The 16,395-nt window shown below is 33.8% G+C and overlaps 1 protein-coding gene across 1 annotated transcript in view; it reads right to left on the bottom strand.

Moving 5' to 3' along the window:
* The window catches only part of PREX2 (phosphatidylinositol-3,4,5-trisphosphate dependent Rac exchange factor 2), a 138,206-nt gene that overhangs the window by 32,134 nt on the left and 89,677 nt on the right, over positions 1 to 16,395 (bottom strand). Inside the window, exons 22-32 of the mRNA XM_032222719.1 lie at positions 16,160 to 16,344; positions 13,294 to 13,455; positions 11,904 to 12,117; positions 10,246 to 10,453; positions 9,584 to 9,763; positions 8,924 to 9,018; positions 7,990 to 8,072; positions 7,046 to 7,136; positions 6,141 to 6,269; positions 1,729 to 1,770; positions 250 to 467 (exon numbers count right to left, since the gene is read on the bottom strand). Of these exons, the coding sequence (XP_032078610.1) occupies positions 250 to 467; positions 1,729 to 1,770; positions 6,141 to 6,269; positions 7,046 to 7,136; positions 7,990 to 8,072; positions 8,924 to 9,018; positions 9,584 to 9,763; positions 10,246 to 10,453; positions 11,904 to 12,117; positions 13,294 to 13,455; positions 16,160 to 16,344 (1,607 nt within the window). The remainder of the gene's footprint in view (positions 1 to 249; positions 468 to 1,728; positions 1,771 to 6,140; positions 6,270 to 7,045; positions 7,137 to 7,989; positions 8,073 to 8,923; positions 9,019 to 9,583; positions 9,764 to 10,245; positions 10,454 to 11,903; positions 12,118 to 13,293; positions 13,456 to 16,159; positions 16,345 to 16,395) is intronic.

Genomic DNA, 16,395 nt, shown 5'->3' with positions numbered 1-16,395 from the left:
GAGATATCATTGAAGGATTATTATTAGTATTTGTTAAATTTATTTTCCACCTAGGTCACTGTGGAGGCTTCCTGATACAGTTGACTTATTGGTTTAATTTACCAAGTCTTTAGAATAATATAGAATGGTATCAATCAACATTCAACAGCATTTTTGAAAAATTGCTCTTTTACAAAATTTTATTTCAGGTTATGTTCAGGATAATAAAGAATTGGTCAATATTATATAGACATTCATAGGATTTCTCACCAGGTTTGGTGACAGCAGTGACTGGAAGTAAAGGAGAACACCTGCAGTAGATATCTGTTCCAACCATCTCCTACTGGCCTCTTGTGTTTCCATTTCACACTCCTTGCCATTGTCAAACATATGATTTAAGGCAGCCATTAATTGCTCTGAAAATGCACAAACTGTAGCAACTAGAGACTGGCAGAAGACCATGTCTCTCCTGAGCTGTATCTCACTATCTGAAAAGAGCATAATTAGAAAAATATGTGAAAAATCATCTAAATTGATGAGAAAGTAAGCGTAATCCTAAGCACAGATCTTGTTTTCTGGGAACAAAAATTGCTATTAAACACCAAATAATATATATACTTGTAGGTTCTTTTGATTGCACAGGCTGATGAAAGAAATTTCATGCTATAGAGTAAGCTTGTAGACTACAGGTACATCATAAAGGAATTTAATTATTAAATTATTCTACCTTAGTACACATCTAAGTCTCAAAAATACTATTTGCTGTGGAATCTTGTTTAATTTAAATGTGTATGCTATAATACTTTTTTATTCTGCATGTACATCTAACACATATACACAAGTTAGCCTACTGCCTTCTGTGTTATAAATTATCAGTTACCTCTTTATATCACAATCTTATACGTGCTTGTTCAGAAAGTCCAATAAGATTCATGGGTCTTTCTCGTTCATGTATCTATAGAGGAAGTCCTTGATAACAATCACTCATTCAGCAACTGTTCAGAGTTATGATGGTGCTGAATAAAGGGGCATTATGATGTTTCTACATAGTTGTAGCTATCACCACATCCTCATGGCACATGACCACAATTCAGCTGCTTGGCAACTGGTTCACAATAGCTTGGTAACAATATCATAGCATCCTGTAGTCACATGATCACCATTTGCAACCTTCTCTGTCAGCTTCTGACAAACAAAATCATAGGGAAGCCAGAAGAATATGACATTCTTGCTTAATGACAAAGAATGATTTGCTTAACAATGGCAACTAGAAGTGCTGGTATTTCTGCCAGTAAGTAGTGCAGCCCCATGTCATCACACTTTATGACTGATTCAGTTAGCGGTATACATTCTGGTCTCCATTGTTATTGTTAAATAAGAAGCACCTGTAAATGGATTTATGTGAAAGAACCTCCAGGTCATATTTATCATCTGTTCCTCAAAAATAAGTTGTAAGTCCAGAAAGTGTAACATTATCCAGATCAGTTTAATTTCAATTACTAAATATTGAACTATTTTACTTACTTACTTAAGTACCAATAAAAAGAATACTTGTAGCTCACAGATGAACTGTGGGATTCTTGGTGATCTCTGACCTTGGTTGTTTTCCTACAGATGTTTCATTATCAACCCACATACTCATGATGTACTTAGTTTGGTAATGAAACATCTGTAAGGAAACAATCAAGCTCAAGGAGCACAAATGAAGACATTTACAAAAGTTGATCAACAGCTTTAAATAAAGATTACCTGTATATTCAAGAAGTGCCAGAAGGACTCTTGCTTTTATCTCTGGAAAAAGAAAAATAGAAGAACCTGAAGAGACAAAATCATGTTTGGCACTCAGGCCAAGGATGGATTGTCCCTTTCTATTCAACCTTAAATTTCTATTATTAAGTAATATGCCTTTCAATCAATAGGCACAGGAACAACAAGTATCTTTATATCTTTCTATTCAATCAAAATGACATGGTTATCAATGAAATACAAAGACTATAAAATATAGATAAAATATTTATACCATCTAAAGAAAAATCAGAGAAACATTAAGTCCAGTAACATTATAAACAGCTTTGCCATCAAACACCATTTATTATTTCAGGAATAACTAGCTATAGTACAAGAAAAAATATTTAATCATATATGCCAATATGGCACAAAGACTCAGAAAACAGGCTTAAGGACATAGCAAAACTGTTCAATGAAGGCTGGAATTTACCATGATTAATGTACAAAAAAATTGCTGGAACAATAAAAAATGTTCTCAGACTAGAAGGAGAGACCTTGAGAGAGTCTGAAGCACTTATTCAAAACCAAGATCACCTATTGTCATATGTACAAATTATTAAAATATGAAAAGGTGATAAATCAAAAGTTGTACGAAGTGAATGCAAAAGTTCAAAGAAATAATCATAGTATAACAATGGGAAGAGCTATGAAAGAAGTCAATAAAATGTGTTTCAATTTATAATTTAAGGGAATATGAGTATAAAATGTTTTACAGATAGCATATACAGTAACGTCATCAATAATTTCCAAGATAGACAAATAAGCCAAAATATATGTTGGAAGTGCTACAACAAATAACATTTTATTATTTATAGTGATCGTATAAAAAAAATTCAGAAGTACTACAAATAAATACTTCAAAATATTTGGAAAATTTTAAAGTTAAAATTGAACTGAAATCACAAATTTATATATTATGTACTATTCCAAAAAACATAAATGAAAAATACCACACTAGATATATGAGATAGATGCTAAAAGCTGCAAGAACAAATTTGGTAGAATACTGTAAAAGAGAAACTCCATGTAAAGTTCCCCAATCTGCACTCTACATGGTTGTATCTTAGCAAAGCAATAGCCTCCAGAAGGTTGGACAACTGGAACCTGAGAAAGTTTTCCATACTTGCTTCAGCCATAATTTTCACATTTCCTTTACTAATCACTTTAGGAAATTGTCTTATTAATTGTTTAAAAGAAATTAAATCTCTTCAAAATGATAAGTCTGGAAATGCTGGGTGAGTTTTTTGAGCCTTAATATAAGAAAATGAAGCCTTACCTTTATAACTTTTAAGAATTTAAAATAAACAACAAAAAACAAGGTAAGGTTTTCACTATAGAAAATTTTTGATGAACTAAGGCAGCGGTCCCCAACCCCCATGCTGTGGCCCACTACTGGGCCATAGCCTATTCACAATTGGGTCACAGGCTGGCACACATGTGCACATGTACGTGCAACCTGACTCGTGTGAGTGGCATGTCAGCTTGCATGTGTATAGTTCAACTTGTAGTCAACCTGTGTGTGCATCTGCACACACTGACCCACACAAGTTGAGCTGCCCACGTTCGTGTGCCAGCTTGCCACTCACACACCTAGTTCCCCTCTAACCTCTAGCCAGGCCACCAATCTGCAAAGGTTCAGAAAAAATGGAATATTTGATTTTGAATATGACTTGGAAATTAATTTTAAAAAATAAATGCACATCAGAGACGTAAAAAGACAGGCAACTTATAATGATGTTCAAAGGAACTTTTGAGGAATTGCATCAGGACTTTGAATCAATAATGTCAGCTGTGCTGGGTCTTCTCAGGAACCATTTGTTCCCAGAAGAAGCTATTACAGAAAAAGAAAAAGTCTGTCTGAGAACAAAGTGAACAAGAATTTGTCATTAGATATACAAGTGTATATATCAGATGGTGCTTTTAAGAAGGAAATAAAAATGTCAATTCCAGAAAGCTATTGGGATTATTTATTTTTGCTGGACTTACAAAAGAGGCTTTTGGAAATTCTGAAGTAATTCAAAACAAGGAATGATAATAATCTGAATGAATTAAATAGCAACATTGTTTTACATTTTAAAAAAAGAAATACAATGTTGGTTTATTTGATCAGAATTCAAATGTTACTTTTATTTTATGTTCCATCCAAAAGACATGTTACATGTATTTTGGATGGTTTTCTTTGGATTTGCTGACATCTGTCCTGAAAAAAATGCTGTATTGGAAATGCTTACAATTAACAAGATGTTTAAGCATTTTTGCTCAAGTTACCGTATATACTCGAGTATAGGCCGACCCGAATATAAGCCGAGGCACCTAATTTTACCACAAAAAAACTGGAAAAGTTATTGACTCGAGTATAAGCCTAGGGTGGGAAATGCAGCAGCTACCGGTAAATTTCAAAAATAAAAATAGATACCAATAATGTTTTTGAATATTTATTTCAAAGAAAAACAGTAAACTAGCGGTGTATTCAATGAAATACTTCACTCACCTCATGATGCTGATGTCCCGCTGTGATGATGATGTCCCGTGCAGCCGCGGGAGCGATGTCCCGCCTCCTATGACATACGGCACAGTGATTCCTATCATTGGATCACTGTACCAGAGGAGGTGGGACATCGCTATGTGGCTGCTTGCCATAACAAGGAGGAGGTGGGACATCGTTGCAGAGCGGCAGGAGGGGGAGGAAGGGGAATCGTAAGACAGCCCTGCATTACATTAGAACGTGAGGAGGGGGGATGGTGCGGTGCGCGCTGCGCGGCAAACTGACACAGAGGGAGGGGAAACTCACAGGGGCACTGGGCCATTCACGAGTGTCACCCAGCGGCATGGCCCCGCCCCTTTTTCTCCTCCATTTCGGGCAAATTTTTCACTGACTCGAGTATAAGCCGAGGCGGCTTTTTTCAGCCCAAAAAGTGGGCTGAAAAACTAGGCTTATACTCGAGTATATACAGTACTTTATATAACCTAATTTGAGAGCATTTAAATTGCCTTTGTGTTTAATGGTCCTTTTTATTTATTAAATTTATATTTATTTCACTATCCAAAGTGACTAAGTGGCTTACAATTCTCTTAAAAAGGGGGATTTTTGTGAGCTTGTTCTTGTTAAAGGGGAAAAAATCACTTTTTCATATTAAATTTCAATCTATTATTCATACTAGATTACTGGAAACACTTTATATGTTCTAAATGTGGATTTACTTATAGTTAAGAGCCAAGATATGGAATGATCAATTTTATACTTGTTAATTAATATTTTTAGGGTTCCATTTTACTGACAACTAGATTGGAGAAGATATTACTTATAAAATGTGGCTATAGATAAGATATGAATTATGAAATGAGTTTTATATTTTAATTAAGAGAAGATGACTAGATAGTGAAATTGTTTATTGTGATGGAAAGTCTCTTTCTTGGTTATTTTCCTTCTATTTTTCCTTTTTTGAAACATTTATTCTCTATTTCTATTTTTCTTTTTTAGTCTGCTCTGTCTTTTAATAAAATTTTATTTAAAAAAAGATATCTCAGGCAAATGAAACCAAGAAAAGGAATCTGAAGAAAGGAAAACACAGTTATTTCGTTAAAATCTGTTAGTACAGATTTTACATTACAGTTAAAATTTGTTTGTGTACAAATTTAGATTTATGTTTGTGCTCTCTCTGCCTCTCTCTCTTTCTCCTCTCACCTACCCGCTCATACACATAAATGTTTTGCATTAAGATAAATCAGCTAGCAATAGACACATAAACATAAATCATATTTACACACCATTCAAAAGAGATAATTAAAAAACCTAAGAAGGAAACAAAAGGCCAGAAGATAATCTCTCTAGCAGCCAACACCCAGATAAGCAGAAATTAACACCAGCAAACAATCAAGCAGAAGACAATATCCTAGTCATGAAACTTCCAAAGAAAAAAACACAAACCCTACAATACTGGGAGGGCAAGCTACTGTATATAAACAGAGTAATTCCCCATGCTCCAGTGGTGGGTTCCGGACGGTACAGCCTGGTACAGGCGTACCGGTGACAGCTGGGAGCAGCAGAGCACCGGAATAGTGTTTCAGTGGGCCCACCCGCCCACCCACATTCCTTACCTCTTTTTGAGGGAAACGGGCCAATTGCACATGCGCACACAGTGTACGCTGCCTGCGCGACCTCATCAAGCAGCTGGGGCGTTGCAGAGCAGTCGCATGCACATGCGTGTGCAGCATGCATGCCCGAGGTGGACGTCCAGCCCCATCACAGCGTACCGGTTGCGATGGGATCAGGAACCCACCTCTGCCACACTTACTTGCATTCATGATGATACTCAATAGGTTAATGAAACATCGGAGCATACAATAAGAGCTACTGTAGATGAATTACTAACCTTCAACAAATTTTCGGATGCTTTGAGAAAGGTTTTGAACACTGCTGGGGAGGTTCCAAGGATCTTGTTTAATATGAAGCCTCAGTTTCTTTGGGCAGTTCACCTTAAGTTCAATTTCTTGTTGAAATTCTAGGCAAAACCAGAATTATTAATTTTGCTACAATATTTCTACCTAATTGTAATACTTTTATAGCAATACTCCTTTCCAGTTGTATATTTGCAGAAGAATGCCATCCTAGCCTTGAAACATTGAATAGACCTTTACAAGTCTCCCTAGACTTCCAAATTTAGGAGACAATTCAGTTACACCTTGTTTTCTAAGTCAATTTTGGGTTGGGTGTTCATGCAACCAACATAAATATAATTTATTCATACCCAAAGAAGAATTTAAGATGATATTTCCTAAAAATAAAGAGCAGACAGAAAACAAAAAATATTTTTTTCCACTGTGTCAACATAAAATTGACAATTCAAATGAACTGAATCTTGCCATTTCTCTCCTTCCACAATATATGTATGTATGTATGTGTGTGTGTGTGTGTGTATGTGTGTGTGTGTGTGTGTGTATATATATATATATATATATATATATATATATATATATATATATATATATATATATATATATATATATATATATGTTTGTGTGTGTGTGTATGTATGTGTTTGTACATATATCTGAATGAAAGTATCAGTACATATGGATATTAACGTTCACTTTTTTCACAATTTCTTCTACCACAGCAATCTGCATGCTAAAAAAGGCCCATAAATATTTACAGCCAGAGGCTCTCTAAATATAATACAAAATACATTTCTAATTTTTATATTGCTAACTATAATTCTGCTAATAAAAGTGCTAGAAACTACGCTCAGTGTCATACTTAGCTTTCCAAAATTAATACCTTGAAAACTTCGACCAGGGGTGAAGAACTTAGTTTGCTCAAAAGCTCTTGCCACTGCTGGACCTTTCAGTAGATTAATAATTGAATCTACCTGTTGGATTCAGAAATAATTAATAAATATTAAAATGTTTATTCTGATAATCCTTTCAATCTGCTTTAATATACTATAACATATGCTAGATCTAGGGCATTGATGGTTAATCTTTTTGACACCGAGTACCAAAACTGGAGCGCACGCACGTATGCGCACATGCAACCTGGAAGAGAGCAGCTGGCGAGTGTGCATGCATGCACCAGAACCCGGAAGTGCAGCTGGCAATAGCATGCTCTAGGGGAAAACCTAGGCATTTATTAGAAGAAACAGTATGAACAGAGATGTGGCAGATCTGCAATTACGTATTTTATTTGAACTGGGGGAGACAAACCTACCAACCTACCTACTTTTGGTCTAAGTAGACAAATCAAAAATGTGAAAATCAAACAAGAATCAAAGTAGATCTTTTAACAACTCAGTAAGCTTGCCTATGAAAAAAAAAAACCTAAGCACTCTGATGTTTTCTCAACCAGTGTTAGGTATCAAGTCAACTTTAATTCCTTGCAGAGATGTGAAATGTGATTTATTTGCCTCAGTTTAGTACGCAGTGTAAGTCTATCCAATTGAAAACTATGACTATTCTTGGATATGGCCTGTGAGCTATAGTCTATTCATAATTGCTGCTTAAATGAACCATAGCATAGTAAAAGCATTACAGAAACCAGCATGATTTACCTTATTCATGGCCCTCTTTTTGCCTGTTCACTGTGCCAGACTGACGCTCACTGACTTTGCTCACTGACTTCGCTCACCTTGATCTTATCTCTAATCTTATCCTATTCCCTCCCAACACTTTCATAACTCTGTCACATGTTACAGGGTAGAAGAAAATTGAAATGAAATAGCTTACCTGGCCAAAAAGATGTTCCAAGCAACCATAAAGTTTATCCTGCTTATCATGAGAAATGCAAATGCTCTGTGGAAGTTCATCACCTAATAAGACAATATTTGAAATCATAGTTGACTTTAGATCAGAGATATTCATATTCCATATTTGAATTATCTTTATATTGAAAAAGATCTAGAAATAGAACGGGCACTGAGTTTACTACCAGAGTAGGGCTTTCCTCCTCTTTTTCGAAAAAGATAATTAGTTCCAGTCTGATTTTCTTCATTTCACTCACTGCTTAACTGACAGTTTCATTCAGATTTATAGTAATAATCCATCCAACATATTTCATCCTTTAGTTTAAGTAAAGTGTTGCAGTGGGACAGAAAAAAATCAGCTGTATGCTAGTAACACCATCCTTTGTGTTCTTCTTCTTTCTACAGCCTATAGAAAACTATCCTGATTTTCAAGTATAATTTGTCTGCCCCACAGATGGGCATTAATGATGGGTAAACTAGTTTAATATATCTCGCCTATCCAATTCAATTAAATGGAAAGGAAATTTCTGAATAAAGAAAATACTTGCAGCTAAGTGAAAGAAGGACACTATTTCCAACTTCATCAAATACATACATTAATTTTGGGGAAATTGATATCCTTACTTCATTCATTCAACCAATTTCGTTGTATTTATTTTGTACAATGAAAAAAATATAGTATACTATACTATACTATTGCTGCTTAATTACTGCTAACATATTTTCAATGAGTTGTGATGTGATTTGGGGGGGGGGTTGTAGTGTTTTGTGACTTAAGTTGTGTAAATGTGTAATTGTGACAGTGCACAAGTTATATAAAATAAAATCAATGAACACGAGTTCTAGTAAGCAAAACACACACACATTCCCCTAAATAACTATATAAATATGCACACACAAACACATTTGAAAAGCACCTGAATCCATTTCATCACTATGAAAATAAGAACTGCATTGGCTACTGCAAATACTGGTAAAAGAAGCAGTAGAATTCCGGTTGCTGTTGCAATCACTAAAAAGAAGAAAATATGTAAGAGTATAAATCCTTCAAGAATATATATATGTTTTAAAGCAATTCTTTCAAATACTTTATTAGCATGATTTGTACTATTAAATAAGGCATACAATAAATTTTATTTCTATCTTGGGGTAAAAAAACTTATTTGTGCTGGTATATTTTTAAAGCCTTGCAATGTAGTGCTAAGGGATACAATTGAAGACGGAAGTGGGTTTAAGTTCACTGACAATGTATTAACAGCTGAGACCTCTAAGAAAGGATAATATCATTCAAGAGAGAGGAATGGCTGTGACAATGGGAAACTTCATTCTTATCAGTATATTAAATCAGAAGGTACAAATTTGGCATGTTTGCCTCAAAGTATACATTAAAAAACTTTTTACTTGGAAATAAAGCACAAATAGCCAATATGTATTACTTAATAATGCTATGTAATGATATGTATTACTTAATTACTTAATAACGTTATGTAACAGGGTTTTTTAAAATTAACATAGTATCATTATACATAGTAAAATTGTAAATTTGGTGGTTATTATTATATTAAATGATACATTACCTATATGAATCCCGGTTGCTTATAGTGTCATGACCAGAATCTTCCTGCTCATCACTTACTACATTGAAGCATACTTTTTTTCCATTGCGTTCTCCTTTTTCATTATCACTGTCTGTTGACATTAACAATTCATGGTTTGTATGTTGTGAACTTGAAGAATATGTTATTGAAGAGAGAAGGCTGAAATTTATAAATTTAATAGAGGTAATTAAAAATAATGGATACCTCTAATTTATATGAAAATTTGTAAATGCAGGCATGGCATACTCTTAAAACAGAAGCAGGAATCTAAAGCGGCTAGGCTCATATCACATCCAATCATGGATTACTCTGTCCAAATATTGTTCACTTACTCCACACATAATACTTTAAAGTTTTAAATTAAGGCTGAGTCTGTTCTAACTGGAAGAAATTCAAAAGACCAGAGCTACTTCTATTTTTTATTACACTTGTCTTAATGAAATCAATGGCGTTATTGATTGGTTTGATATATTTAAATAAATATTTGTCCAACCCACAAATATCAAGTACTGAATATGCAAAGGCAGCATGGAAATGTTTTATCACAGACTTATGGTTCTCCAAATGTAAGTTAAAGCTATAGTTCTAGAAAGCTAATATATGTATTAATATCCCAATCCATAAACCTTAGGATTACTTACTCATCTATTTGAAAAACACAGTTTTCCATCTCCTTTAATGTACTCTGTAATTTGCATAACAGTTTCTGATAGATGTCTTCTGTTTCTAAATCTTCTTCTTTTAATAGGTACCTTAAACCATGGCCATCCTGTTGGCCTAATGAGTGACCTGATGGAGCGGCCATGGTTGTTATAGTATGTTGTATATAAACCATGGGATTCAGTTTACCTAGAGAAAGTACATTGCATAAAATGCTGTATTTAGATTCACTATAACTCAATTAATTTAAGTGCAAAAAAATCCAGCTCACTTTCATAAATCCAATTAATAATCAGTTTGTACACATTCAGAACACAAGCAAACATAATGCTGAAAATCCACACTTGTGATGAAATTAATTAATTTTTACAAGCATAATTCACTTTTTTAAATTATCCCACAAACTAATGAAACAGAATAATCTGAATTAAAATAGAAATGATTACACATATAAATACTGAAAAAAACATAAATTCTTGAAAAATCTCTTCATACTTTAGTAAAAACTAGAGTCGGAACTAGACAGGCTGACATAGACACACAAATTATTATGATTACTTCTCAGCTGGCAGGGAAGTAAATTAAGCAAACAAACAATGCCGTCAACACTCCTCTTTTTTCAGTCTTGTTCAATGACTACTTTAAAAGAAAAATGTGCCACTTATTTAGCAAAAATAGCACTCACTTTAAATAAGACACTTGCTCTGATGAAAAAATAGCTGAGTTAGATAAACATTTGCAGATTCCTGTTATTACAGTCATAAAGTGACCATTTAATTATTTGAGGAATAAAAAATAAGCAGTAATTTAGATTGATCACAAAATAAAAATCCTTCAATTAATAGTGATTACAGAGTACATTTGACTCCGACAAATAAATAAATAAATTTAAAAAGGAAAATCATATGTATCGATATAACTTGGCTCTATGTATAAGTCTGCAATTACCACTACACCAAAATAGCCATTAAGCAGTGCCAAAGAGGCATATATATATATATATATATATATATATATATATATATATATATATATATATATATATATATATATATATATATATATATATATATATATTCCCGAAGAAGAAAAAGTTAATGAGCTAGATGCTTGAAAGTTTGGAAGTCCTCCAAAGAACTGTAGCCATTGCAGTCACTCTCTGCCACTTGCTCTTTAAGCACCAGACATCCCTGCATGCAGATAAAGAAGAAAACCTCAAGGAGAAATATCCTGTTCAACAGATTTCCCTCTTCATCAATTCCTCTAAGAAAAACAAGCATGAATGAAGCCCTTGGAAAAGTAAAACAGGCAAGTGAAAGGGTGGCAATGGAATATTTGGTTTATAAAGCAAGAATAGTCCATATCATTAGTCCTGGAGTAGAACAAAATTTTCTTCTGTACCCTTAATAATGGTATCAGTTAAGACATTCTATACCTCTAAATCAGAGGTGCCAATCTGGTGCGCCTGAGGGCCGGATGCGTCAGACTCCACGAATGGGAAAAACAATGCAAAACATCAGGTGACCGCAACATGATATGACGAGTTCGATACCCATGCTCTAAAAAATTAACCCAATCTCTTCATTTCTTGTTATACTAGGAAAGAAACAAATTTTCAAAGATAGACCTTGCTGTTTACCTTGCTCCATATGTCTGTTTTCTTTTTCATGTTTTCTGCTATCAAGCTGAACACCAAAGGCACTGCCAAGTGACGTTGACGTTTTAGGGTATGAGACTTCCATAACATTGATATGGCAATTGGTTGGACAGAAATCACTGCTATGCAGTGGTGAGATCTTTGACTTAGCTTGCTTGAAAGTAGGCCAAGCTCGATTTTTTAGGACCCGTGAAAACTACAGGTAAATCCAAAAGGAAAAGGTTATATGAATCCAAATATTCCAGCTTGCACTATATAATAACTTTTGCAATTCAGATGTGAGAAAAGTATTGTTTCAGACTCTTATTTTTGCACATAGTTTCTGTTTCCACAACATATAATTCTGCACACAAAATTGTATTTTTCATCAAAATAAGTGAGAACATCACACCTTTATTGATTTAAAGATAATGTCAATTACAAAGAATCAAATTTAGCACCCACAACAGGATTTTAAACATATTCTATGTTTTGATGAGCACAAATTTTACCCACTTCCCACCTCATATAACTATAATAGAGTGAACTACAAGTTTCATTTTCAAAAGTGAGAAAAATAATCAATCATTCATCAATTTCTATTCTCATTTAATATCCAAATCTGATTTTTTAATCTGAATATTCTATAACCCATAAAATAACAGGCAGGTAGGTAAATTGATGCTGCAATAATAAGGTAATAATAAAAAGCCATTGTGTAATTATTCATAAATTTCAAACTTTTACATTGAAACTAACAGTACAGTTAATCACATTCCTGACAATTTGTTTCTACCTGAAAGATAAAAACAAAACTATCCTTAGAATAAAACATATTCCAACAGCCACTCAAATAGAAAACGTTCTGAAAATAATAATTGTGCATCATGTTCATAGATTCTCAAAGATTTTATCCGAGCAGATGGGGAATATGTGGGTTTATAACTTTAGGTTCGGTAAATATGTCTACCTCCTCCACATGGTTGTACCAGTGTGTACTTGTTCTTGGTCCAATATGCTCCTGCTATTCTTGTCCTGCAGATATTATTACATTTTTCTACAATACACCAGCAATAAATGAAATGTATTTTGTCTACCATAGAAAGTTTAATTGCACAGGAATCACAAAAAACATAAACCCAGTTTGTTGCTAAAAAAAAATTCTTATGTCATCCTGTTCCATTTAACAAGTACACTCTCAAAATCTGCTTTGCAGGATTAGAAACCTTCCCAAGCATATTTTGAAGTATACCTTAGCATAAAAATCCTATCTATATACCATCTATGTATTTACTTTGATTCTACATATTTACAGTATATTTAATCGTTTACCCATACTTAGTTCCAGTTAAATATTTTTACCATTTCTTCTAAGCAAATTTACAACTTTTACCTTTTTATAACTTGTATTCCTTCTGCAAATGTGCTCTATTTTTTCACTGCAAATGGCACTGAATTTGCTCTGAAGATTGGTAGGAATTACTTCATGGATAATATTTAAGCTGCTACAGTTTTGCACAAATTGCTCATCACTTTTTGCTAGAGCTTCAAGGATCTATTAGGACAAAAGTAATTATTTAAGGTTATTAATTCTCATAGCAGCCCTAATATATGAATCTATTCTTATGTATTTGTCATGTGTTCAATATTAGGTACATATTGATATTGCACAATGCTAATATTTGTGAAATCAACTGCCCCAATTATTATGGCTTAAATAAAAAAAACACTCATTTATCAAGCATGTTTCAGATTTGAATTTTGAGACTACGTAAGTGAGTTGCTATTTGTCCTAAGCTAGAGTTCTGTCTATTTACCATGAAAATGGTCACACAGGCAGCTTGAAATTCTTGGATTAACTGAGACTCCTGTGAGCAAGGACAGAAGCATTTTGCCTTCTAGGACATGATTTGTAAGCGGTAAAGGGTTTGTGTATTGTGAACTCAAGTTGTATCAAGGGCATGGCATTGAATCCACTGAAGAGCAATAGGCAGTATATCATAAGAGAATGCTCCTACAAGAAAGAAGGAACATCTAAGGATGTAGCAAGTACGAGTAGAGTCAGGAAGGAATATCTGCATAATATATTTGATTAGTGGAAGGAACTGAGCTTTATTGAAAACAGTCCTAGAATGACAGCACATAGAAACATGACCAAGGTGCAGGATATCTAAGCAGTTCAAGAAAGTGATTTGTCCTTCTTTCCATCCTCTGTAATTTAGGAAAAACTGTCTATAGATTTAGTTAATAGAACAAGCAATTATTATGGATAGGAAATAGGCAGATAAGGGATGGAGCAACTGAAACAGACTTGCAAAAACCTCTGCATATATTATGATGTATGATATATTATACAAACATTTTATTCTTAAGCTAAGACCATTTATATTAGAAATATAAGCAAATAGTATTTACTTTGACTCTAATAATATAAATCAATTCAGCTGGCCAAATACTTTGTGCATTAGTCCTGTCAATTTCCCATCCTTAGATAAGTTCCACAAGGAATCTCTTTTAAAACAAGTAAGATTTTATCCAATATCATACTTGCAGGAAGGAGTTTAGAAAAGTAGATTTTTTTCCACCTCCTCCTTTCCTCAGCATCATCCAAAGGTCTACATAGGAGACAAGCCAGTGTAGCACTTTCCAAAGTTAGGGAGCAAGGAGATGGCAGCTGCAGCAACAGCGCCCAGAGTCACTTTGGAGAGTGAGATGGGTAGCATATAAATTTAAAGAAATAAAATAAATGAAATGTGACACAGTTAAAAAACAATGGCAAGAAAATGGAGGCAACATCACAGTATACTGAGGATGGGGGGGGGGAAGCAGCAGTTGTATATATTGTTACAGTCTAGCAGTAGAATAATGTTTTGGAGTAAGGATAAATTTGTTAAGTCTGTTCTGAAGGGTTACTTTTTCATGGTTTTCAAATTATTAGAAAAAAGAATTCCAGTAAGTCTGCAAACTGCATTGACGAGCCAATTATTTTTTGAATTCTGATAAATTATCAAATGTCAAGAGATCCTCTTACAATACCATTTGATACTGAAATAACTGAAGAACTGACAATTTCCACTGATGACACATACTATAGATACATCCCTATTAATGCCAGCAAGCTAATCAAATAATGGACTCAATATTGAGAGAAAGAAAAAGAGGCGAAGATTTATCCTTTGTGTGAAATGGAATCCTGGAATGGAAGAATATTAACTGCATACAATAATATAATAATATTATTATATTGTGATGATTTAGGTTACATTGAGACAAAGGGGAGGGCGAAACAGGTATTTTTTCTTCTTCGGCATTTTAATTCTCTTTATATCATCTATATTTAGAGCATTATCATTTGATCATACACTAATAACACCTTTAAGATAATTTAATGTATCTTCTTCCTTCTAACACCACACAATCTCATCCTCCTTGTTTATTACATAAATTATTTGTAGTTGTGTTGTTCTGAACAACTAGTTAAACATCAGATTAAAGGTAAAGGTAAAGTTTCCCCTCGTACATATATGCTAGTTGTTCCTGACTCTAGGGGGCGGTGCTCATCTCCGTTTCAAAGCCAAAGAGCGAGTGATGTCCAAAAACGTCTCTATGGTCATGGGGCTGGCATGACTAAATGCCAAAGACGCACAGAATGCTGTTACCTTCCTACCAAAGGTGGTTCCTATTTTTCTACTTGCATTTTTACATGCTTTCGAACTGCTAGGTTGGCAGAAGCTGAGACAAGTAACGGGAGCTCACTCAGTTATGCGACGCTAAGGATTCAAACCACTGAACTGCCTACCTTTCTGATCGACAAGCTCGCCATCTTAGCCACTGCGTCCCTTAAAACATCAGATTAGGTATTCTTCATACATAGAAGAACTGAAAATCTTTTTTGTAACCAACCATGTTCTTCCACCTATGTTTTGCCAAATATTATGATAGTAATTCTTAAATACTACTATTAAAATAATTCTTAGAAAATAATTCTTAAAACTACTATTAAAATATAATAGGGTGATGAAATGTTGAAGCTCATAATTTTACGAAACAAAAAAAAGATTCAGGACTAGTTTGATGCTTAGCCTCTTTTGCATTTATCATCTTATGGTTTGAATTTAGTAGATAACCATGATTCATAATCATAAATAAACATCAAAAGTGTACAAATCACTGATTTAAAATAAAATATTATAATTTAATATTTTATTCAGTAAGAACATATAAAATACTTACATATATACATGTTTTATGTATCATACCTTTGCAGTCAGGATGAAAAAGCCTTTTGGTTCAATCATTTTTTCTAAAACATGGCATTTTATTCCAGCAGTACTATCATACTCATAAACAACACCATATTCCAGATGAACATTATCAACAGTCAGGCAGACATGATCCTTTCGTCCATCAATTATTGCCATAGTATTAAATTTATCAATTGCTTCTAAAAACAAAAAAAAATCTATTCTGTAGATTAATTAATATAGACTACCTC

The sequence above is a fragment of the Thamnophis elegans genome, chromosome 8 (genome assembly GCF_009769535.1).
Source record: "Thamnophis elegans isolate rThaEle1 chromosome 8, rThaEle1.pri, whole genome shotgun sequence".
NCBI lineage: Eukaryota > Metazoa > Chordata > Lepidosauria > Squamata > Colubridae > Thamnophis > Thamnophis elegans.
Note: the sequence above shows the minus strand (reverse complement) of the source record. Positions and strands in the feature narration are given on the sequence as shown.